Raw genomic sequence first — 23,019 nt, 5'->3', positions numbered from 1 at the left:
GTCCTACCTTCCTCTCGTCTCTGGTCTCCTCCATGTCCTCCCTTCCTCTGGTCCCCTCCCTGTCCTCCCTTCCTCTTGTTTCTGGTCCCCTCCCTGTCCTCCCTTCCTCTTGTTTCTGGTCCCCTCCCTGTCCTCCCTTCCTCTCATCTCTGGTCCCCTCCTTGTCCTACCTTCTCATCTCTGGTCCCCTCCCTGTCCTCCCTTCCTCTCGTCTCTGGTCCCCTCCCTGTCCTCCCTTCCTCTTGTTTCTGGTCCCCTCCCTGTCCTACCTTACTCTTGTCTCTGGTCCCCTCCCTGTCCTCCCTTCCTCTCGTCTCTGGTCCCCTCCCTGTCCTCCCTTCCTCTCGTCTCTGGTCCCCTCCCTGTCCTCCCTTCCTCTCATCTCTGGTCCCCTCACTGTCCTCCCTTCCTCTCATCTTTGGTCCCCTCCCTGTCCTCACTTCCTCTCGTCTCTGGTCCCCTCCCTGTCCTCCTCCTCTTCCCAGCAGTAAGTACCGGCCTCCATCGGAGCAGCACAATGATAATTTCTCCCTGTCCACCATCGCTGAGGGCTCCCACCCAAATGTAAGGAAACTGTGCGACACCCCTCCTAACGTCCCTCATGCCCGTGCTTTGGCTTACTATGATAACATTATCTGTCAGGTAACGTGGTTCTCGTCTCTCTCTCACCCTTTCCTTCCTTCCCTCCTCCGCATGGGCTTGAGTGTCACCTCTCCGGGGTTACAAGGCGGGGTGTTACAGTGGGGACATTCTCTCTCGCTATGGGACAAGTCTACAGCCAGATAGGCAGGCAATACTGTTACCATGGCAATAGCGTGGCTGTAAAGTCTTTACTGAGTATTGCCTCATTGTCAGATATTGGTTGAGTTTTTTGTTAGCTATTGATCGTACTTGAAGGTGACACACACACACGCATGTACACACACTGCAGATCAAATCAAATTGTATTGGTCACATACACATACACACGGTTAGCAGATGCTATTGTGAGTGTAGCGAAATGCTTATAAATGTGAAAGATGGAGCAAGGAAATAAGTTTATCTGACCTATACACCTGCCTGACCCATTGGTGTGGTGTGGTCAGTTCTGTCCAGGCTAAGACTTGACCAAGAGAGAACTCCTATAGCCCTCACTGTTACCCCCTCCACCCCATCTATCCCTGATCTGCTCTCCCTTTAATCACCTGTGCATTGGCATGTCACTGCATGCCTGCTCTATCGCTCACATGGTGGCTCACATGGTGGCCCCCCCCCTGGTGGCCATGCCAGCCACTGCAGCAGCCTGTCTGTCGCTCTGTCTCCGCATCTCTGCCCGTCCGTTGCACTCATTTATCCTGACTTGGGCTGGATAGGTTGGAAAAGTGAAGAAGGTCTCTTGATTGGTCGATAATAGGGCTTTGGGGGGGGCGGGGAATCTGGGGGCATGAAATGTATTTTGTTTATGGGGTTATTATCAGGTTGGTTGAGGATGGTGTGCGAGATGTGTGCAAGGTGGGCGGGGCTATTAAGTCAGGATAAACATCTGAGATGCAACGTCCCCCTGCTGCCTGTAGGTGGCGGGGGAGAGCATAGACCGAGCTGCACAACAAACGGAAGCATGGGGGTAGCATAGCGCTAACATGGTTGTAGCAGCATGAGTAGAAGTAGTGCTACGACATAAGATGTGGTGCCACATTCTCACGACTCATCAAATAGTTCTGGTCATCATACATGGTATAACCACAAGCAAATTGCTTCACTTAGATTTATTTTGCTCGTTTTCTTTGTTTGTCTGTAGTTAGTTTATTTTGCGTTATTCTTCCTTCTGGGTAGTTGCGATAATGTCTCCGTAAATATAATATAGTGACTACTTGGGGGGCATCATATTGCAGTGCTTCATAACATGAGACAGTTAGCAGAATCACCTATCAGAACACTACTAACCGTAACCAGAACCGCTACCCGACACCATCCACGACCAAATAAAACACCATACAACACCCCCATCTTCCAGACATCTTCTGATCTCTGAAACAGGACAGCTCTGCTCTTTGAGTCTCAACCTGGGTTCGCAGTTGACATCCACAGGTCCACAGTCAGTGTGTTTGTACATCTCTCTATCCATACGAGTCGATTTTAGAGCACCAGTACAGAGTATCTGGAGAAAAGGTCCATTAAAATACTATGTAGATTCATCTGCAGAGAACAGCCAACACCATAGAGACGTACTTCTTACTAAAAAAGCTCAGAAAACATAAACTAATAATACCAATACCTCAAATCCCTCCGTCTAGTTCATGAACTAAAACCCTTGTGTTTCTATGTCAACACGTTACCCTCAGAAATATTTCATTCAATATTTACTATGGTAATGTCAAGGCCACAAAGCACCATAGTTACTGAGACAAATCCTTCAGTGTCCTTATATGGGCAAGACAGTCTCTACCTCTCAATGTGAGCTGGGAATATCAGATATCATCCTTAGGAAGTTCCCCTTAGTAGGTCTTCTCTCTCTGCTTTTTCATTCTCTCTCTACCGCCAACTCTCTTGGTTTCTATCCAACAATCTATTTCTCTATCACTCTCTGTTTTTCTCTCTCTCTGTCTCTCTGTCTCCCTCCCTCCCTCTCTCTCTGTCTCCCTCCCTCTCTCTCTCTCTCTCTCTCTCGCTCTCTCTGTTTGAGGATGTTATGTATCTTTGAGGAGTATAACCCTCTCCTCCTGCCCCCCCCCCCCCAGAAAACCATGAGCAGATACACCTGGGAGTGTAAGACCAAAGAGGAGCCCGACAGTGAGGTAAGATAAACCCCCTCAGATGGCCCGCCCCCCTCTCCCTTAAACGGCTCTCATTGTACTGTGACCCTGTCAGTCACCCTCTCTCAACTCAACGGACCAATCCACAGCCCCAAACTTGGCTATTCAGAACCTAGTGCTGTTACTCATATATATATCTAAAGTTAGTTTATAAATTAAGTTAGCCATTATCCGGAAATGATCCATTAAGGGGTTCGAGTAAATGCTGATTTTAGACATGATCCATATCTTTACATATTGTGGGCTCTTAAAATAACAACTTCAAAATAAACATAATTTAAAATATGAAATGTACACTTTTATCTAGGTTAAATGGCACAAGGATAAACGTTGTAGCAGTCCGGTAGCAGTACGCTGTTGTCCTTGTAGGGTCCTTCAGAAAGGGGATATCAACCCTTCCCACATGAGTTCTTAGCAGAAGAGAAAACACTGCAGTAGACTGAAACCAGAGGAATCTCGCTTGACAGAAACTCTCTCTTCAGATAAACACACTGTCAGAAACGGTACACACTCCAACCTGTATAAAAACACAATCATATATGCAGAAACACAGATAATATAACTAGAGAGCGAAATATTGTTGTTGGGAGAATAGTTTCTTTATTTTCAGCATTACATGGACCGAGTACAGTGGATTGTATCCGTTTACCCTTAATCTCCTATCAACATTAATACTTGTCCTTTTATGGACCATGCTGGTTTACAGCATGTATTGAACTTTGGCTTGTGTCAATTCCATTCTAACTCAGTCAATTGACAAAATGATAATGAGGATAAGTAAACGTCTATATTTAGAGTAATTAATACATGTATATGTGTATGTTCTCTGTATTGATTGAATTAACATTAAATTGATGAAGTGATTATGGAAGGGTTAGACTGATACATAGTGACATGTGTTCATAACACTGCCAGTCCTGTGGAATAAAGTCCGGGATGTATAGTACCGGTGTCCCTATTGTCCAGTCCTGCCCCGTAGGCTGTGCTTTGCTGTGCTGTGCTGAGCCATACTGTACTGTGCCATGCCAGTGAAGGGCATTGAGGCTCTCTATCTGTAACAAATCGTTTGACTCAGTCCTGTCCCACCCTCTTCGTGTCCTTCCTCCACGACGCACACACAGATACACACACACGTTTTAAATCATGCACACAAAGATGCAGATCCAGACACACTCACATCAACTCTGAACACACACACACACACACACAAAGCAGGAAGGATACAAAGATCTGTCCATGTTTCATCTTCATCTCAACACCCCGTATATCTCTGTTCCAAAAACTCCCCACAAAGTCCCTCTCACCCTCGTTCCCCAATACAATGGAAAACAACAGCAAACAAACAAACACATTTTCCAGTTTCACGCTGACGGAAGGAAAGATGGCCCCTATCCTGTAACCATGGAAGTGACGTATCCCCACGTCCTGCCCGAAGTTACTATCTAGGCCATCAGCCAATGGGTAAATGCTCTCGCCACCCCTTTTATGTGCCATTGAATAACAAGCATTCAGCTCTGTTTCGTAATGGCACAGCCCTCAGGGTCTGCAGTGTGTGTGCGTGCGTGTGCGCTTGCGTGTGTGTGTGTGTGTGTGCGTGCGTGCTCACGTGTGTATATGCGCGTGTTTGTATGTATGTGTGTATGCATGCGTGTGTCTGTCAGTCAGCTTGAACACAGCCAGACACTTCTACCTCAACACAGCAGAGTCGATGAAGCTATGCAATATTCATGAGGATAACAGGCTGGGAAAAACAGATTCAAATGAATGCCAATCCATTCTTGTTCTTGACCTTAATTAAATGCAGCCTAAAGCATGAATTGAAGTGAAACAGAGTTGTCTCCTAATGCATTGTTTTTCCAGCTCCAGCTGTACTGTAGGTATGTATGAAGGTGGTTCCACAGACAATGTGTTTAATGCCAATGAGGGCACAGCTCATTGTGTTTTAATTGGGACAGTAGCGAGGTGAAGGGGGCTGGATGAGTGATGGGGGGGAGGTTCTTGCATGTGGATATGCATGCACTTCCTGGTTGGCCTGGATGGGGTGCTTGTTGGTGGGTTATGAAGGGTGGGAGGGAGTCGCTCATGCAGTTCTCCAATCACCTCTATGTCCCTTCAACCAAAACAAATGTGCAAAGTGAGCATGATGCTGAAACAACTGGTTAGCCACTGTACAATGGGTCTTGTTTAAACGGTTAGCACTCTCTTCCATTGATGGATAGTCAGGTAGTGTGAGGATAATATGGGATTTTGGGATATTTATATCCAAACAATATATTAAATCGGATTAAAGAGAGGGATGGAGGGTAGAGGGGTGGTAAAGAGGTGGAGTTAGAGGCTCAAATATCTTGAGATGTTAAGGTGATATTTCAGATATTCTCATCTCTTTAAGGGGAATGACTTTATGCAATAGCAGTGGTCTGTCTATAAGGGGCTCTAAATTTATATTTTCAGAGGTTGAAGGCCATCTATTGGCTAATGCTGTGATGGTCCCTATGACAGGATGCAACAAAAGACCACATGGTAGACTAGAGGGAGGGTTTATAACAGTTTTGTGCGGTCTGACTGGGTGGGCCTAACCGTGTTTTCTCTTCCCTCCGTCCATCTGTCCGTCCGTCCCTGGCAGGATGATCCTAATGCCCAGAACAAGCTGGAGGACCCCGTGAAGGCCCCGGTGCCCAAGGAGGACGAATCCCTGAACATCCACAACTCCCTGACCCCCAAACACGAGAACCACAAGGTACTGGGCGAGGAGAACTCCTCTGAGGTAAACTCACTGCAGAACAACATGATGTAGAAGCCTGGGTTGGGATGAGAGCTCCAGTCCTGCTCTCTATCCCAGCCACCACGCCTACAACTGCTACCACCAGCCAACCACCGTCTACAACACGGCAACACTGCCACCAAGCGGGCAACGCCGCTGAAAAAAAAAAAAAAAAACTCACCACCCCAGCTGAAACTCCTCCCCGACCTGCCACCGCCTATAGCGACCCCTTACGCCCAATCACGCTCCCCCGCCTCGCTGCCCTGCCCCTTCGTTGCTGTCACTCTGCTCCCCCTTACCCCCTGCCCGCACGCACATACACACACCAGAAAACACAAACAGACACACCAAAACACACAAACACACATATGTACAAACACACACTCACATATACACTCATAATTCCCCTGCCTGCATTGGTGTATTTTGTAAAAATAAAAAAATCATATGGAGTTTTAAAAAAAGAAGTTAAACATTGTAAAAAATATAAAAGTTACTGAGAGGTTTTGATGTTTGTCTGACTAATTAAGTGAGTGTGTATAAATATATGGAAAAAATGCTTGGATTGATATAAAAGAAACAACACAATGTGTCTTCGTTTTCATTGATGTGATTTCTAATCCTTTGATGTACTTGTTTTATTTTGTACTTTTTTGGGAATACAGACTTCAAAACAGAGAACAAAATCTAACAATTGTTGAAATAAACCTTTTTAACATGACACCTTTGTCCCTGTGTTTTCCTGAACAAGACTGTCCCTTTCCCTCTCAAACTCTTGCATGGCTTATTACAGCTTGGTAGCTCCTTGGGTTGCACTCTCTCTCTCACACACACACACACACACACACACACACACACACACACACACACACACACACACACACACACACACACACACACACACACACACACACACACACACACACACACACACACACACACACACACACACACACACACACACACACACACACACACAGACTACCTGCAGCTTGCATGGATCCTGTAGTTTGCTTTCTCACAAAACTGCAGCTGAAACACACAAAACGAAAACTCTTCTTTCACCACTCATTTCAGAAAGAGCCTTATTCAGAAGGCCAAACACACACATAACTCTTTCTTTCTTACACACGCACACACACACCCACCCACCCACCCTCTGTTACATTCCCCGTTCACACATCATTTTTCATACCTTGCCCTGCATTCTCAATGAATCTCGAAGAAGGCCTCTCGGATGCGATGCCTTTGTCGGAGTGATCATTGAGAGAGTTCAAGACTGATTGGACAGAGTCTGGTATTGTAGGGCCCTTCTTAAGCTGTGGGGCCTTTGGTTGGGTGGATGGGAGATGGAGGACCCCTTTCCCATCAATAGGGACAGAAATATTCAAACTACTACAGAGGAAAAGTTTGGCTATGGGAATGAACAGCAGGCAAGCAGTTACAACAGCAATTGACACATTTTCTCTCTCTCCCCTAGTCTCTGTTATGTTGCCGGTATGCAAGACACCACATAGCACTCACGGTTCAAAGGAGAAAACCTAACGGCTTTGCACAAATACACACACTCACACTCGGAAACATTTGTGTGTCCTTGGGATGGACAGAGAATATAAAATCAATTAGCCTGCATGAGCTATAGCTAAGCAACTTGCTCCTCAATTGTGCCTGGGTTCGAGCCTTGGTGACCAATCAGGAGAAAATGGTACTTCCTAAGTAAGAGCTTGACGTCCGTTACATTAAGAATTGTACTTTGGCATTTTAGCAGACCAAAGAACTCTCCAATGAATCTGTTGTGTTTCGACCCTCGTCTCTTTAATATTCCACTTTATCTCCAATCAACACCAATGACACTTGAGGACTCAACCAGAAAGCTTCCCTTCCCTGGGGGCCACACTGGGTTTGACTGTGTGTGTGTTTCTGTGTGTGTGTGTGTGTGTGTGTGTGTGTGTGTGTGTGTGTGTGTGTGTGTGTGTGTGTGTGTGTGTGTGTGTGTGTGTGTGTGTGTGTGTGTGTGTGTGTGTGTGTGTGTGTGTGTGTGTGTGTGTGTGTGTGTGTTCAGGCTTGTCTCTGGGAAGAGAGAGCACAGTGTCCATCACACCACAGGACAAGAGGTGATGGTGTGGTTGAGAGAGCTGGGCACTGAGATAGATGTCTCACTATTCCTCTAAAACCCGGTCACCCTTTCTAAATATATTTTCATACACCCCCCCCACCCCTCCCTCTTTCCCTTTCTATATCTCTTTCTGGCATCAACCTCTCCCCCTCTCTTTCTGACTTATTCCCACTCACCAGTCCTCTCTCTCCTCTATCTCTCTCCTATCGCTCCTCTCCTCCCTGTTGCTGGAGGGTCTTTACAAATGCAGCCTCAGACAGAGGGGGCGCCGTTGCCATGGAAACCAATTATGTCGCTACGGTCCAAGCCTGAGAGGACCTCTATTCCTTTCTTTCTTTCTTACACACACACACACACACACACACACACACACACACACACACACACACACACACACACACACACACACACACACACACACACACACACACACACACACACACACACAGACTGTATCGTGTTGTACTGAGACTCAGAAAATTATGTATAATAGATACATAAAATCAGAATGCATTATGGAGATTTAATGTCATCTAAGGAAAACATGAAATGTTGATGTTAAATACACTCTGATTCCACATAACCCTCTTACATTACTCCCTCTCTCTCTTTAGCTGACCTAAATACCACTTTGTGTTCTTATAGCGCTTTTACAATGTTCTGACAATGAATGCACTCCTGCTCACCTTATCTGGAGAGGAGAGAGGAAGGGCACACTTCAGGTAAGGAGAGAGGGGCAGGGGGTGAAGAGAGGGCACAAATAGGGCGTGTCAAGATTTTTCTCTGCCTCCCAAAGCCTGCTGGGATGTTGGATTCATCCGCACACTGTCATTGGCTGAGGATGTGGTGGAACGATGGTGTGTGAATTCCACAGGGAGCCTCAGGATTGGCCAACGCAAACACATATATGCACAGACAAGCATGCACGCCCGCACGCGCAGTCACGCACGCAGTCACGCACACACGCACACACACTTGCAGAAAAGCTCACAGAGCAGCTTGGGAAGCAAATGTTGAAACTTAAAGGCAGGGTGATTGAACCATTTTGCCATTACTCTGGTTTATTAATGAGGATGTCTGGAATGCAGACGATCATCAGAGAAGCCTTTCTGATGGAAATGTGCCCATACGTTACCACACTGAGGCCAATCCTACTCCCCCTTTCCCCGAAGAAAGGAGGGAGGGGAAAAAGATTAAATGATTGGCCTTTGGCCTTTCTCTGATGTGTTATCCTGTGTAGATCAGTGTACGGCTTTTGGATTACCCAAACTCAATAACATAAATCGGATTACTTTCAGTTACTTTTGGATTACTTTCCCCTTAAGAGGCATTAGAAGAGACAAAAAGTATCCATCAAACACATTTTAGTGTGTTATCATAGTGGTCTCTGATTTGTAGTCAGACTCGCTCAGGTGGAACAAACTTAAACGTTCACCCTTTTTCAAGGCTTATTGAATGTGATTGAGTAAACAGAAAGGTGTCATAATGTATTTGTTTTGCATCTTTTCTGATTTAAAAGCAATCCAAGAAGTAATCATCTAGTTTAAAGAATATATCTGTAATCTGAGTGGAATATATTTCTTGTAACGTAACTGATTACAGTTATAGTTTTTATTTAATGAGATTACATGTACTGATTGCATGTAATCAGTTCCTCCCCAACCCTGTACTGTATGTGTGTGTGTGTGTGTATGTGCGTATGTGTGCGTGCGTGTGTTCTTACAGGGCGAGGTGACCATCGAGATGGAGCTCTACCGTCCCAAAAATGCCAAGCCAAGGCCCCCCTGCAGTCCCCTGATCCACTATGATGTGTACCTCTACAAGGTGCCCAAAGCACCTGTTGTCAACCGGATAGGGGCCAGGCCCAGGGGTAAGGTACTGAGGTGGGAGGATGACATGTACCCCCCTTCGCAACCCTGTCCTATGTACAGCCCCCTTAGTACACGGTCCTTACCAACCATCGACCCCCGTGGTTATAGGACACGACCACGGACAGCCAAGGTGTGCACTCCCTAAGCCCAGGGTCAAACATCGCCACACCTCTATCACTGTACAGGACTATACTGACATACAGTATACATGCTAAAACAGAGTGTTGCAATGTACTGGAACTGGAGACTGAAAGAATGTCCTGACAGACAATGAAATAATACTCATGTGGACAGAGTCATACTGAACTTTCTATCCATCGTCAGTGGGTTGTTGGCGAGTTGCAAAACATAAAAAGGTGGATTCTTCCATAACGGTGCAGCTGAAATATTCATCAAAAACCCTGGTCTGTATTTCAATAGTCCAAAATGGCTTTCTTTTCTCTTCTCCTTCATCTATTGCGCTGATCTGGGAGAGTAAGCCATTTCAGACTATTTAGGTTACTGGTCGCCGTGACTGGTGACTTCATACTACCTCACATCATCTGGTGGATACTATAGTTAGTTACGTAACAGTGGCTGTAAATGCGCGGCAAACTTGAACACTGGCAAATGAATGTGACACAACTCAAGTGTGTAGTCTCAAGACACAATGAGGATACTTGATTTTAAAACAAACAGTCACTCGAGCAGCTACCATTGAACATTGTAAAAGGACAAAAATATTATTTCACCATGGATATATTGAACACATACAGTGCATTTGGAAAGTATTCAGACCCCTTGACTTTTTCCACATTTTGTTGTTACAGACTTATTCAAAAATGGATTTAAAAAAATACAAAATTCCCCTCGTCAATCTACACACAATACCCCATAATGACAAATGCAAAAATAGGTTTTTAGAAATGTTCGCCAATTTCTTAATTATAAATAAACTGAAATACCTTATTTACATACGTATTCAGACCCTTTGCTATGAGACTCTAAATCAACTGAGCTCAGATGCATCCTGTTTCCATTGATCATCCAAAAACCGAGCCATGAGTTCGAAGGAATTGTTCGTAGAGCTCCGAGACAGGATTGTGTCGAGGAACAGATCTGGGGAAGGGTACCAAAAAATGTCTGCAGCATTAAAGGTCCCCAAGAACACAGTGGCCTCCATCATTCTTAAATGGAAGAAGTTTGGAACCATCAAGATTCTTCCTAGATCTGGCCGCCCATCCTAACTGAGCAATCGGGGGAGAAGGATCTTGGTTAGGGAGGTGAACAAGAACCCGATGGTCACTCTGACAGAGCTCCAGAGTTCATCTGTGGAGAAGGGAGAATCTTCCAGAAGGACAACCATCTCACCAGCACTCCACCAATCAGGCCTTTATTGGAGAGTGGACAGACTGAAACCACTAGTCAGTAAAAGGCACATAACATCCCGCTTGGAGTTTGCCAAAAGTCACCTAAAGGACTCTCAGACCATGAGAAACTCTGGTCTGATGAAACCAAGATTGAACTATTTGGCCTGAATGCGAAGTGTCACATCTGGAGGAAACCTGGCACCATCCCTACGGTGAAGCACGGTGGTGGCATCAACATGCTGGGGATGTTTTTCAGTGACAGGGACTGGGAGAATAGTCCGGATTGAGGGAAAGATGCACGGAGCAAAGTACAGAGAAATTCTTGATGAAAACCTGCTCCAGAACGCTCAGGAACAGGACAACGAGCCTAGGCACACAGCCAAGACAATGCAGGGGTGGCTTCAAGACAAGTCTCTGAATGTCCTTGAGTGGCCCAGACAGAGCCATGGCTTGAACACGATTTAACATCTCTGGAGAGACCTAAAAATAGCTGTGCAGCAACGCTCCCCATCCAACCTGACAGAGCTTGAAATCTGCAGAAAAGAAATGGGAGAAACTCCCCAAATACAGGTGTGCCATGCGTGTAGCGTCATACCCAAAGAAGACTCCAGGCTGTAATCGCCGCTAAAGGTGCTTCAACAAAGTACTGAGTAAAGGATCTGAATACTTATGCAAATGTTCATTTCAGTTTTAAACATTTTATAAATATCCAACATTTAAAAAAACCTGATTTTGCTTTATCATTGTGTGTAGATTGGTTTTTAGATCAATTTTAGAATAAGGCTATAACGTAACAAAACGTGGAAAAAGTAAATGGGTCTGAATTATTTTTGAATGCACTATAATAACTGTGAAATTATACTCAATGCTTATATTTTTATGATATAAACAAAATAATTGTTTCTATACAATAAAGTAAAACAATTTCACTGCTAACATGAACTGTTTCGTGTGGGTTTCTGTGTGGCTATCTAAAGATTACTTTTCTATTCATAACCACAGGACGAAGACATACGGCATGGGAAGCATATGGAGCAGGGGATCACAGTTTCACTGCTTCTTTCAGTTCATACAGTCTGTACTTGTGTCATCAAGCCCCAGTGCTTTCTTTTGAAGCCATGGATTGTGTGGTTTGGGTTAATCTGAGTGGTTTGTAGCTGATTGGCACAGAGAAATGGCACTGGGCCCATAACCCAGAGGTCGATGGATCGAAACCTTCCTCAGTTGTCTTGAAGACAACAACAAAAAACATGATTTCATGGGTGGATCTTCCATGCTGACATTCCCACAAGCTTCTTACTCAGCCTCCCCTGGCTAAGATGGTATACAACAAAGCAAGATCAGTTAGTCAACTACTGTATCTCGCATAAATATTCTGAACTAACTTTATATTTTTGAAATTGGCATGATGTAGTTGACTCTACAACCAAAAACACATATCTAAGTTTACTTTTCTTAATTTTCTACATGCAGCGATGTACAGTGGGGAGAATAAGTATTTGATACACTGCCGATTTTGCAGGTTTTCCTACTTACAAAGCATGTAGAGGTCTGTAATTTGTCAAATACTTGTTCTACCCACTGTATGTGGCGATATGTGTAGAATTGCAGGAGATTAGCTTTAAAACAGCAACATTTTCTCTCAGCCTCATGGACAAATGTTAGAATCGCATGAGATTATTTATTAAACTGCACGCCACTGGAGATAATCTTCATCGGTTTTTAGAGATTTGTTTTTGCATTCACGTAATCTAAACAAGCACAAAGGCTTCATAAATCATAAAGGTCATGTTATGGTCTGATATATATACATTTATAAGATCTCCTAAACCTGTGTTAACCTCATACCTTATTTTCAGCGTTTATCCCAAAACCCCATTCTTTACGCATGAAACTCCCCCATAGAAATGGTTGAACGAACCAGAGGTATGGCGTGTTAGCGGTTGTTAGAATAACAAGCACCATGAGCGCTTTAGTCCTGAACCTATTACGGTGTTTTAGGTGCCACGCTTACGGTCATATTGTAGCAGTGTGTAGGAGGGACATTCCTAGACGTGAGAAGTGTACAGGAGGGCACGAGACATAGAAATGTGTAGTTGCAGCCTGGTTTCATAGACTAGACAAAACATAGTAACTGAAAATATGCAACACTCAAATGAGTATGATATGTTATGTTTTGTAGGTTCCATAAGACATATTGTTACTTAAGGCAAAACCTAAACTAGGGTGGTTGGTAGGGGAGGATGGGTAGGTGTATAACGCAAACGTCGAGCAACCCAAAGGTCTTATCACGGACAACTTTAGCATTTTAGCAACTTACTACTTTTTAGCGACTTTGCAACTACTTAGCATGTTATCTAACCCTTCCACAAACCCTAACCATTTTACATAACCATTCCCTTAAAGAAGAATAGTAAAAAGCGTAAGTAGAGTGAGCTGAAGACAGGAGGCAAAATGGAAGTGAATGAGGTGGAAGTATCGGAGGTGGTCGGTGTGGTGAAGTTCTCGGAGCCTGAGCCTTGCACCAAGGGCCAGGATAAAGATGAGTCTGTGACAGTAGGAGTGAAGTTTTTGGAAAAAGTAGACCCTTGCCTTTTGGCTGATCCATTTGTGGTTTCAGGGTGGGTGAAAACATAGTTGGGTGCTGTTGAATCGGCGAGGGTAACCAGAAGTGGTCTTGTGATAATTGTTTGTATTTCTGCAGGTCAGAGGAAGAAGGCACTCCGCGTTTAACGAAATGGGAGCAAGAAATGTGAATTGTTTTGCTCTCAAGCAAAGGACGTCATTGAAAATAGTGATTACTGGGGTAGCAGTAAATGTAAAAGTTGACCAACTGAAGGGGAAGATTGACGGTGTTTGTGATGCTCGTCGTTTGGTACGACGCAGACAGGGTGGCTTGAGTGGCAACACAGAAGTGTCATTGTCTGTTCTTTTGAGTTTTGATGTTGAGTCTTTGCCCAACAATGTGATGTTAGGATATATAAGTTATCCTGTAGGAGCTTTTGTGCCGAATGCATTATGTTGTTACAGATGTCAAGCTTATGGGTATGTGTCAGCAGTGTGTAGGAGGGAGGTTCCTGGGTGTGAGAAGTGTGCAGAGGGGCATGAGACAAAGGAATGTGTAGCATTGGGGAAAGTAGTGGTATGTGTTAATTGTATGGGTGCCAATGGGGCTGGGGATCAGAAATGTCCCGTGCGAGAGAGGCAGGTTGAGGTTTACAGGGTTAGAGTAGTGCAGAAGTTGTCATATGCTGAGGCAGTGAAGAAAGGAGAGGAAGATGGGTCAAGGGGGAGGGATCCTGAGAGGAGTGGTGTGAGTAGTAGATCTGTACCAGCACAGAGGAATAGGCCAACAAATGATATATGTTTCAGTAAGATTGGATTTTTAGCATTTATACCAATGGTTATAAACTGTACTGCAGGGATGGAACGTAAGTTGCAGAAAATTGAGGTTGTGGTGGCAGCTGGAGAGAGGTATTTGGGTGTGCGTGACTTGACATCAGAAGAGTTACAGGGTGTGTTACGTGGTGGTGTCCCATCCTTTCAGGTTGTTGGCCTGAATAGATTTAAATAGTAGAGTAGAGGGATTTTTTTGTGAGTGTAGTGTTAGATGGTAAGGTATTTGTTTATTTTTTCAAAGTATAAGGGAGTTGTACTCCAGTCTAGTAGGTGGCGGCAATGCAACATTTATCGGATGCCAACCGCCGTTAAACCTCATCAAGGAAGAAGTCGAAACGCTTTTCACATGCTCAGATTGTCCCTCTCTTTGTGCAGTAGAAACTACGATTTTGCACCCATGCTACTTTTTCACAACAAACATTCGGAAAATGAAATAGCTATGAATGCGGAATTGTTTCAAACAATGTGGTTATTATTGACATAAGTACTTTGAGCTGTTGGGGTTTGTCCTGGATAACGCTAAAATTCGTGTCAACAATCTAGCCAACTTCATAGCCTCCCTCGGCAGTCTGCGCTAGCTAAATGTATTTTCCTGGGAGTGTTAAGCGTTCATATATATACAGTCATTGGTTAATATCTAGCCAGTTATTAATAAAGTAATTTATATCAATCGATGTTAGTATTTATCTAGCTAACTAGGTAGCTATAAGTTAGCAACTCACCAGAAGACATTCCAAATATTCGTATGAGATAAGTCTTCATCCCTTCTCAATATGTTTGCAGTGCTCAACAATATTCTCAATACTAGTCCCGACAACTTCAAGCCGGTAACCCTAACCGTTACCAATTTAAATCCCTATGCCTAATCCTAACATCTGTGGATTTATGTCTGTTCTCTGCAGGGAGAGTTTATCTTGGTGTCTGACAAACGGACAGATGGGTCCTTCCTCATTCACCATTTCCTCTCCTTTTATTTACGAGGTGAGGATTTATGTGAGTGGACTGATGTCTAGTTGACTGAAACGTGTGCGTAACACCGTTCCCTCTATTATTGCTGTTGATTGTAGTGTTAGGTGAAAAACATTGACAGTCAGTAATAGAGGGAACATATGGGGCCAAGTTGTGTACTACTTTGATGCACTCTCATAAGTGGTCAAAAATGAAATCTGGTGAGGCCAGGCGTGCTCAGATGTAAGGTGTTTCCTGGGGCTTGTGCAGTCCTTCAGTCACTACAGTGCAATCAGTCAACGGTTGGTGAGTGTACTTATCCTCCAAAATGCTGGGTTAAACGCCCCCCCCAGCCACTCTTATACATACTCTGCAAGTAAATGTGTCTTTACAGTTGTGTATGGTTTGCTGTTGCTTGGTGGAGATGTATTAACTACATCCATGTTAATCAGGGTGTGAGTTTGGCCCAGGCAAGGGAGAAAGGGCAGCTGGTGTTCCTAGAGGGACTAAAGGAATCCTTGGGGGTACTGCTTCAGGGGGAGTCCAGCAATGGAACCCAGGCACTGGACTTCCTCAGGTACCTGTCTGTAGCTTTGACTCTGATCAAGCCTACTGGTCTAAAAATCATGTTCATTCAGTGCAGAAGCTCCATTGAAAGTGCATTTTGGTCCTAGAATATCATAGACTTTATCTGGTTCCGGGAATCCGACCTGTATGAGTGTGTCAAACAATACATCTTTTTCTGATGTAATCAAAGCAATTAATGATAATATGAATCTGAAAATATCTCTTCCCCCTTAATTTATCTCCCCCTCTATGTCCCCTTTCTTTCTTTGTCTCTCATATCCCTCGCCCCCTCAAGTTTTCTCCATCTCTCTGTTCCCCTCCACCTCCACAGAGATCCCAGTTCCGGCCTGCGGGATCTATATGACTTTGTGCGGGACAATGTAAGGTCGGCAGTAGGTGGAGGTGAGGAGTGGGGTCCCCCCATGTGATCCTGGTGGATGCCTTCAGTGTGGTCCTGAGTCTGGGGGTCAGTGTTGGGGCAGCGCTGGACTTCAGTTATTACTGCAGAGCCACTGTCTGCTCCGAGCTGCAGGTCAGATAATACAGTATCACATTTTACAGTTACATTTTAGTCATTTAGCGGACGCTCTTATCCAGAGCAACTTAGTTAGTGCGTTCATCTTAAGATAGCTAGGTGGGACAACCACATTACACAGTCATAGTAAGTACATTTGTCCTCAAAGTTGGAAGGGTGGGGGGGGCTGTGGGATGATTTTAAGATGCTCTTTGAAGAGGTAGGGTTTTAGATGTTTTTGGAAGATGGGAAGGGTCTCTGCTGTCCTAGCTTCAGGGGGAAGCTGGTTCCACCATTGGGGTACCAGGACAGAGAAGAGCTTGGACTGAGATGAGTGGGAGTTGCTGTCACGTAGGGGTGGGAGGGCCAAGAGACCAGAGGAGGCTGAACGGAGAGCTCAGGTTTATTTGTAAAAATGTATTACGCCTTTATTTAATCAGGTAGGCTAGTTGAGAACAAGTTCTCATGTTCAACTGCGACCTGGCCAAGATAAAGCAAAGCAGTTCCACACATACAAAAACAATAGTTACACATGGAATAAACAAATATACAGTCAATAATACAGTAGAAAAATCTATACACAGCATGTGCAAATGAGGTAAGGCAATAAATAGGTAATGGTCGCAAATATTTACAATAGAGCAATTAAACACTGGAATGGTACAATGTGCAGAAGATGAATGTGCAAGTTGAGATACTAGGGTGCAAAGGAGCAAGATAAATAAATAAATACAGTATGGGGATGAGGTAGATTGGATGGGCTATTTACAAGGTTGGGGTGTAGGGTTTGATCATAGCCTGAAGGTAGAAATGGGCAGTTCCTTTTGCTGCTCCGTAGGCAAGTACCATGATTTTGTAGTGGATGCGAGCTTTGGCGGATGAGCGGTGTGACATGGGAGGCGCACGGAATCACAAGCTCACTGTCTCGTCTGTCTCTGTTCAAATAATCACACACATTCCTCTATCTACTATCCCTTTTCTCTTTTATCTGCTGGGCAGCATGGTGATGTTGGTGCGATGTGAGGCAGAAGAAGAGAGTGATGATGAATGCTCAGTGGCTCCTGAGGGGCCTTATACACCAGTGCAGCCTCACACTCCAAGTACAGGGTCTCCCCACCGGCTACTGCAGGGACATCCACAGACAAGTCAGATGGATTAGATTATTTGTGTGTGAGAGTGGGAAAAAAAGAGAGAGCGAAAGAGCACTGTTAAACGCATTAAGCTGAACCGTACTGTGTGTGTGTTTCAGGTGGAAGTGTGCTGGCGAGGACAATGTGACAGGCAGCAGACCCAGAAGAAACTCTTCCAGTATAAGGTCCACAACAAGAGTGCTTCCTTTTTCGTCAGGAGGACATCCAGTGCAGTCCTTTAAGCCCTCAATGGATCCCTTCTGCCTCCCTTCCTAGTGTCGATCCCCAGTCCCTCACATCTCAGTCACATGGCTCTCTGAGCTCAACCAGAGAATGATAGAGGCCTCTAGTGGCCAAACGGCTGTATTAGCATGGGCAGCTATTAAGCTTCCAACATTTTGAAGTAGTCAACCTCATGGAATTTCCAACTTCATTGGCTGATCCCTCCTGGTGACTCTGTTGTAATCATGTCCAACCGGATCATCAGGAGGGATCAGCCAACAGTGAAGAAGAAAATGGACTACTTTAAAATGGAGATTACCAATGCTGTGATAGACCTTGTAATGGCACAGCTAGAAAGATGAGTCGTCTATCTCTATGGGCTCAACACACAGGTGGGAAGTTTGCAATTTAGGACAATCAAGGTGCTGGATTATGGTCATGAAACAGGTTGGGATCCGTTTTGAACTGGAGATGTGGTATTGAATTGAACATTGGATTATTGCATTAGAACCAACTGGACACATGCATTGCAAAGCTGATATAGGAAACCTGGGTGAATAGGTAATTTCTCAAGTGACATGGGAACTGACCTAATTAAGTTGGACTTGTGTTATACAAAAAATAAAATAAACAGCACATTTAAATCAAACACCAGTGTGTGCGTTTTGGGGCGTTGTTGATCATAGAGGTAAAATACTGTGGTTTACAGTAATCTAGCCAGCGCGTGTCGCTATATCCTCACGCTTTCTTTTCTTGGATGAAGGGTGAGAGGTCGACAATTCACGCTGCTGCTGAAACAGTAGTGACATGGTTCTGTTGATGCAGTCAGTTTTTCCAGTTAAATTAGCTCAATTTTAGCTACTAGAATAAGGAGGTTAAGACGGTACACGACTAGCTCCTCGATAGCAGGACCAGCACTATCGACGAAGACACAAGAAAGTTATTCAGCCAGGCAAGTGTAACGTAGTAGCTAGCTAGTCAACTAGCTAACGCTAGCTTTGGTGTGTTATTTTAGGTAGCTAATTTACTCGATTAGTTAGCAAAGCGGACCATAATCAACTTTAAGCTAGCTAACGAAGTTAGACGCGAAGAACCTAGGATTAAGATATTTTTTCGACCTAGGGTAGAACTTCTCTGGGTTTGGCGGGGCAGATGAACGCGGGACTCGGGTTTAGGTGTTTTTGGTGGTAGCAGCTAGCCAGTTAAATTCGCTTAACTAATAGCTATTGACAGACTATGTCACTGGCATTACTCGGCAACGCTAATGTGATTATCTAATTGCTAGCTGCCTGCCCTATTATCAGCGTAAGGTCAACAACCATGTCTTGCTGTCATGGATACGTTGGTTGGCATCATTCAGCAATGTGTTAACAAGCAGTTATCATATCTGCTAACAGTAGAAGCTAGCTAACGACGTTACGCTTGATTCAAGCTGATTTTGCAGAATTATGGATTAACATTGTTTTTGGTCGAATCAGGTGTATATGTTAATACGAAAGTAAATGGCGACTAGCTGGTGGCTAGGTAGTGGAATTCAAGTGAAGTTGCCCTGTGTTTTAACGTTAGCATATGTTAAAGCTAACGCTACTGGTGACTCGTTTGACAGCCGACAGCGCGCCCTCGGGAGGCCTGTAAAAGTTTGTTCGCACGGGTGAATAAATTGTTTTCTGTTATCTAATTAATTTAAGCATTGGGCAAAATGTTACACAATTGATTTGAATGAGATCACGTGTAGGGATATTTACGGCGTGGCATCACCATCACCACCCTTACCTACTGTGTGCACAGACGAGGGCGACTCTGTTTCTGAATTATGTGTTAACAGTAGTACTATCTGTAATTGATACCAAATTGTGAAATTAAAATGTAAACGTTTTTTTCTGTCTGTGGAATTTATATTGTTACAGAACTGCGTCACACCAGTTGGTTAACGTTGACCAAATGCAATTTGATTGGTCAACACCGACACAAGTAACTGAGTATTTGGGATTTCTCTGCCCATGGAGATTGACCAGGAGGATGTTGAGAGGGATGAGGGGCGATTGTCTTGGGTGGGGAGGGGTGTTTTTTGTCCTACTTTGTGCCATCTGAGCAGCAGTAGAGGAGGGAAACAGTGATCATATAGAAACATTAATGACAAAGCATCACCCTTTAGAACAGAGTTAGACAACCCTGGTCCTGGAATGCTGCAGGCACTTCATGTTTGTAATTTAACTGACCTGAAAGATCAGGTGTGTTGAATTTAGGCAATCATTGAACTGATCAATCAGTTGGTCAGGTGTGGTGCCTGAAACCGAACAGGGTTGCCTACCCCTACTCTGTAAGATCTACTTCTCTTCACATAAACAGGCTCAATGTTTTGAACAGCTCCTCTCCTCCAGATCTGAAAGAGCATCGACACTGAACAAAAATATAAATGCAACATGTAAAGTGTTGGTTTCATGAGCTGAAATTAAAAATCCAGAAATGTTCCATATGTACACATTTCTCAAATGTTCTGCACAAATGTACTTACCTGTTAATGAGCATTTCTACTTTGCCAAGATAATCTATCCACCTGACAGTAATAAGAAATCATCAATGAGATGATTAAACAGCATGATCATTACACAGGTGCACATTGTGCGGGGACCAGAGGCCACTCTAAAATGCAAGTTTTGTCACCCAACACAATGCCAAAGATGTCTCAAGTTTTGAGGAAGCGTGTGATTGGTATCATGACAGCAGGAATGTCCACCAGAGCTGTTACCAGAGAATTTAATGTTAATTTCTCTGCCATAAGCAGAGAATTTCTGTTTTAGAGAATTTGGCAGTACGTCCAAACGGCCTCAACCGCAGACCACATGTGGGCGAGTGGTTTGCTGATGTCAATGTGAACAGAGTGCCCCATGGTTGCGATGGGGTTATGGTATTGGTATCACCCATTGAGCATGTTTGGGATTCTCTGTATCAAGGTGTATAACAGCGTGTTCCAGTTCCCACCAATATCCAGCAACTTTGCACAGCCATTGAAGAGGAGTGGGACAACATTCCACAGGCCACAATCAACAGCCTGATCAACTTTATGAGAAGGAGATGTTGTGCTGCATGAGGCAAATAAATGGTGGTTACACTGGATACTGACCAGTTTTCTGATCCACACCATAACTTTTTTAAAGGTGCACTATATATACAAACTATGTGGCCACCCCTTAACATCACTGGATTTGGCTATTTCAGCCACACCGTTTGGTGAAGGAGGAACAATGGTATGGGGCTGTTTTTCATGGTTCGGGCTAGGCTCCTTAGTTCCAGTGAAGGGAAATCTTAACACTACAGCATACAATGACATTCTAAACGATTATGTGCTTCCAACTGTGTGGTAACATTTTGGGGAAGAACCATTCCCGTTTCAGCATGACAATGCCTCAGAGCATGCTAGGTCCATAAAGAAATGGTTGTTCGAGATCGGTGTGGAAGAACTTGACTGGCCCTCACAGAGCCCTGACTTCAACCCCATCGAACACATTTGGGATGAATTGGAATGCAGATTGCGAGCCAGACCTAATCGCTCAACATCAGTGCCCGACCTGACTAATGCTCTTGTGGCTGAATGGAAGCAAGTCCCCAGCTCCCCCCAGGAATGTTCCAACATCTAGTGGAAAGCCTTCCCAGAAGAGTTGAGGCTGTTATAGCAGCAAAGGGGGAACCGACTCCATATTAATGCCCATGATATTGAAAAGAGATGTTTGACGAGCAGGTGTCCAGATACTTTGGTCATGTGAAATTCATAGATTAGTGTCCAATCCTTTTATTTAAATGAACTGTTTTCCTTAAATGAACTATAACTTGGTAAAGTCTTTGAAATTGTTGCATGTAGAGTTTATATTTTTGTTCAGTGTGTATATATGTGTGTGTGTATGTATGTATTTATTTATGTATGTATGTATGTATATACAGTGGGGCAAAAAAAGTATTTAGTCAGCCACCAATTGTGCAAGTTCTCCCACTTAAAAAGATGAGAGGCCTGTAATTTTCATCATAGGTACACTTCAACTATGACAGACAAAATGAGAAAAGAAATTCCAGAAAATCACATTGTAGGACTTTTAATGAATTTATTTGCAAATTATGTTGGAAAATAAGTTCTGAGAACCTTCTGCTGCCTGCAACATCCTCCAGCATGACCGGTTTGGCGGTGGGTCAGTCATGGTGTGGGGTGGCATTTCTTTGGGGGGCTGCACAGCCCTCCGTGTGCTCGCCAGAGGTAGCCTGACTGCGATTAGATAACGAGATGAGATCCTCAGACCCCTTGTGAGACCATATGCTGGTGTGGTTGGCCCTTGGTTCCTCCTAATGTAAGACAATGCTAGACCTCATGTGGCTGGAGTGTGTCAGCAGTTCCTGCAAGAGGAAGGCATTGATGCTATGGACTGGCCCGCCCGTTCCCTAGACCTGAATCCAATTGAGCACATCTGGGACATCATGTTGCACCACAGACTGTCCAGGAGTTGGTGGATGCTTTAGTCCAGGTCTGGGAGGAGATCCCTCAGGAGACCATCCGCCACCTCATCAGGAGCATGCCCAGGCGTTGTAGGGAGGTCATACAGGCACGTGGAGGCCACACACACTACTGAGCCTCATTTTGACTTGTTTTAAGGACAGAAGTTTACACACACTCAATTAGTATTTGCTAGCATTGCCTTAAACAATTTAAACTTAGGTCAAACGTTTTGGGTAGCCTTCCACAAGTTTCCCACAATGAGTTGGGTGAATGTTAGCCCATTCCTCCTGACAGAGCTGGTGTAACTGAGTCAGGGTTGTAGGCCTCCTTGCTCGCACACGCTTTTTCAGTTCTGCCCACAAATTCTCTGTGTGATTGAGGTCAGGGCTTTGTGATGGCCACTCCAATACCTTGACTTTGTTGTCCTTAAGCTATTTTGCCACAACTTTGGAATTATGCTTGTCCATTTGGAAGACCCATTTGCGACCAAGCTTTAACCCTGACTGATGTCTTGAGATGTTGCTTCAATATCTCCACATCATTTTCCTGTCTCATGAAGCCGTCTATTTTGTGAAGTGCACCATTCCCTCCTGCAGTAAAGCCCCCCCCCCACACATGGCGCTGCCACCCCCGTGCTCCACGGTTGGGGTTGTGTTCTTAGGCTTGCAAGCCTCCCCCTTATTTCCTCCAAACATAACGATGCTCAATATGGCCAAACAGTTCTATTTTTGTTTCATCAGACCAGAGGACATTTATCCAAAAAGTACGATCTTTATCCCCATGTGCAGTTGCAAACCATAGTCTGGCTTTTTTATGGCGGTTTTGGAGCAGTGGCTTCTTCCTTGCTGAGCGGCCTTTCAGGTTATG

The 23,019-nt window shown here is 44.4% G+C and overlaps 2 protein-coding genes and 1 pseudogene across 9 annotated transcripts in view; all 3 read left to right on the top strand.

The window, feature by feature from the left end:
• The window catches only part of LOC123997769 (chondroitin sulfate proteoglycan 5-like), a 38,694-nt gene extending 32,420 nt beyond the window's left edge, over window positions 1-6,274 (top strand). Inside the window, exons 4-7 of one of the 8 annotated variants that reach the window (XM_046302315.1) lie at window positions 486-564; window positions 2,718-2,774; window positions 4,152-4,253; window positions 5,416-5,550. In XM_046302315.1, the coding sequence (XP_046158271.1) occupies window positions 486-564; window positions 2,718-2,774; window positions 4,152-4,238 (223 nt within the window). In that variant the 3' untranslated portion in view covers window positions 4,239-4,253; window positions 5,416-5,550. Of the gene's footprint in view, window positions 1-485; window positions 643-2,717; window positions 2,775-4,151; window positions 4,254-5,415 lie in introns of all 8 variants that reach the window. The other 7 variants (XM_046302310.1, XM_046302311.1, XM_046302309.1 and 4 more) reach the window with 7 other exon arrangements.
• Window positions 6,275-13,343: 7,069 nt separating this feature from the next.
• LOC123997299 lies at window positions 13,344-18,318 on the top strand (annotated as a pseudogene).
• Window positions 18,319-18,436: 118 nt separating this feature from the next.
• The window catches only part of LOC123997766 (sterol regulatory element-binding protein cleavage-activating protein-like), a 40,100-nt gene continuing 35,517 nt past the window's right edge, over window positions 18,437-23,019 (top strand). The window contains exon 1 of the mRNA XM_046302303.1: window positions 18,437-18,621. The gene's annotated coding sequence lies outside the window, so the exon portion shown is untranslated. The remainder of the gene's footprint in view (window positions 18,622-23,019) is intronic.

The sequence above is a fragment of the Oncorhynchus gorbuscha genome, linkage group LG15 (genome assembly GCF_021184085.1).
Source record: "Oncorhynchus gorbuscha isolate QuinsamMale2020 ecotype Even-year linkage group LG15, OgorEven_v1.0, whole genome shotgun sequence".
In the NCBI taxonomy this organism is placed as follows: domain Eukaryota; kingdom Metazoa; phylum Chordata; class Actinopteri; order Salmoniformes; family Salmonidae; genus Oncorhynchus; species Oncorhynchus gorbuscha.
Note: the sequence above shows the minus strand (reverse complement) of the source record. Positions and strands in the feature narration are given on the sequence as shown.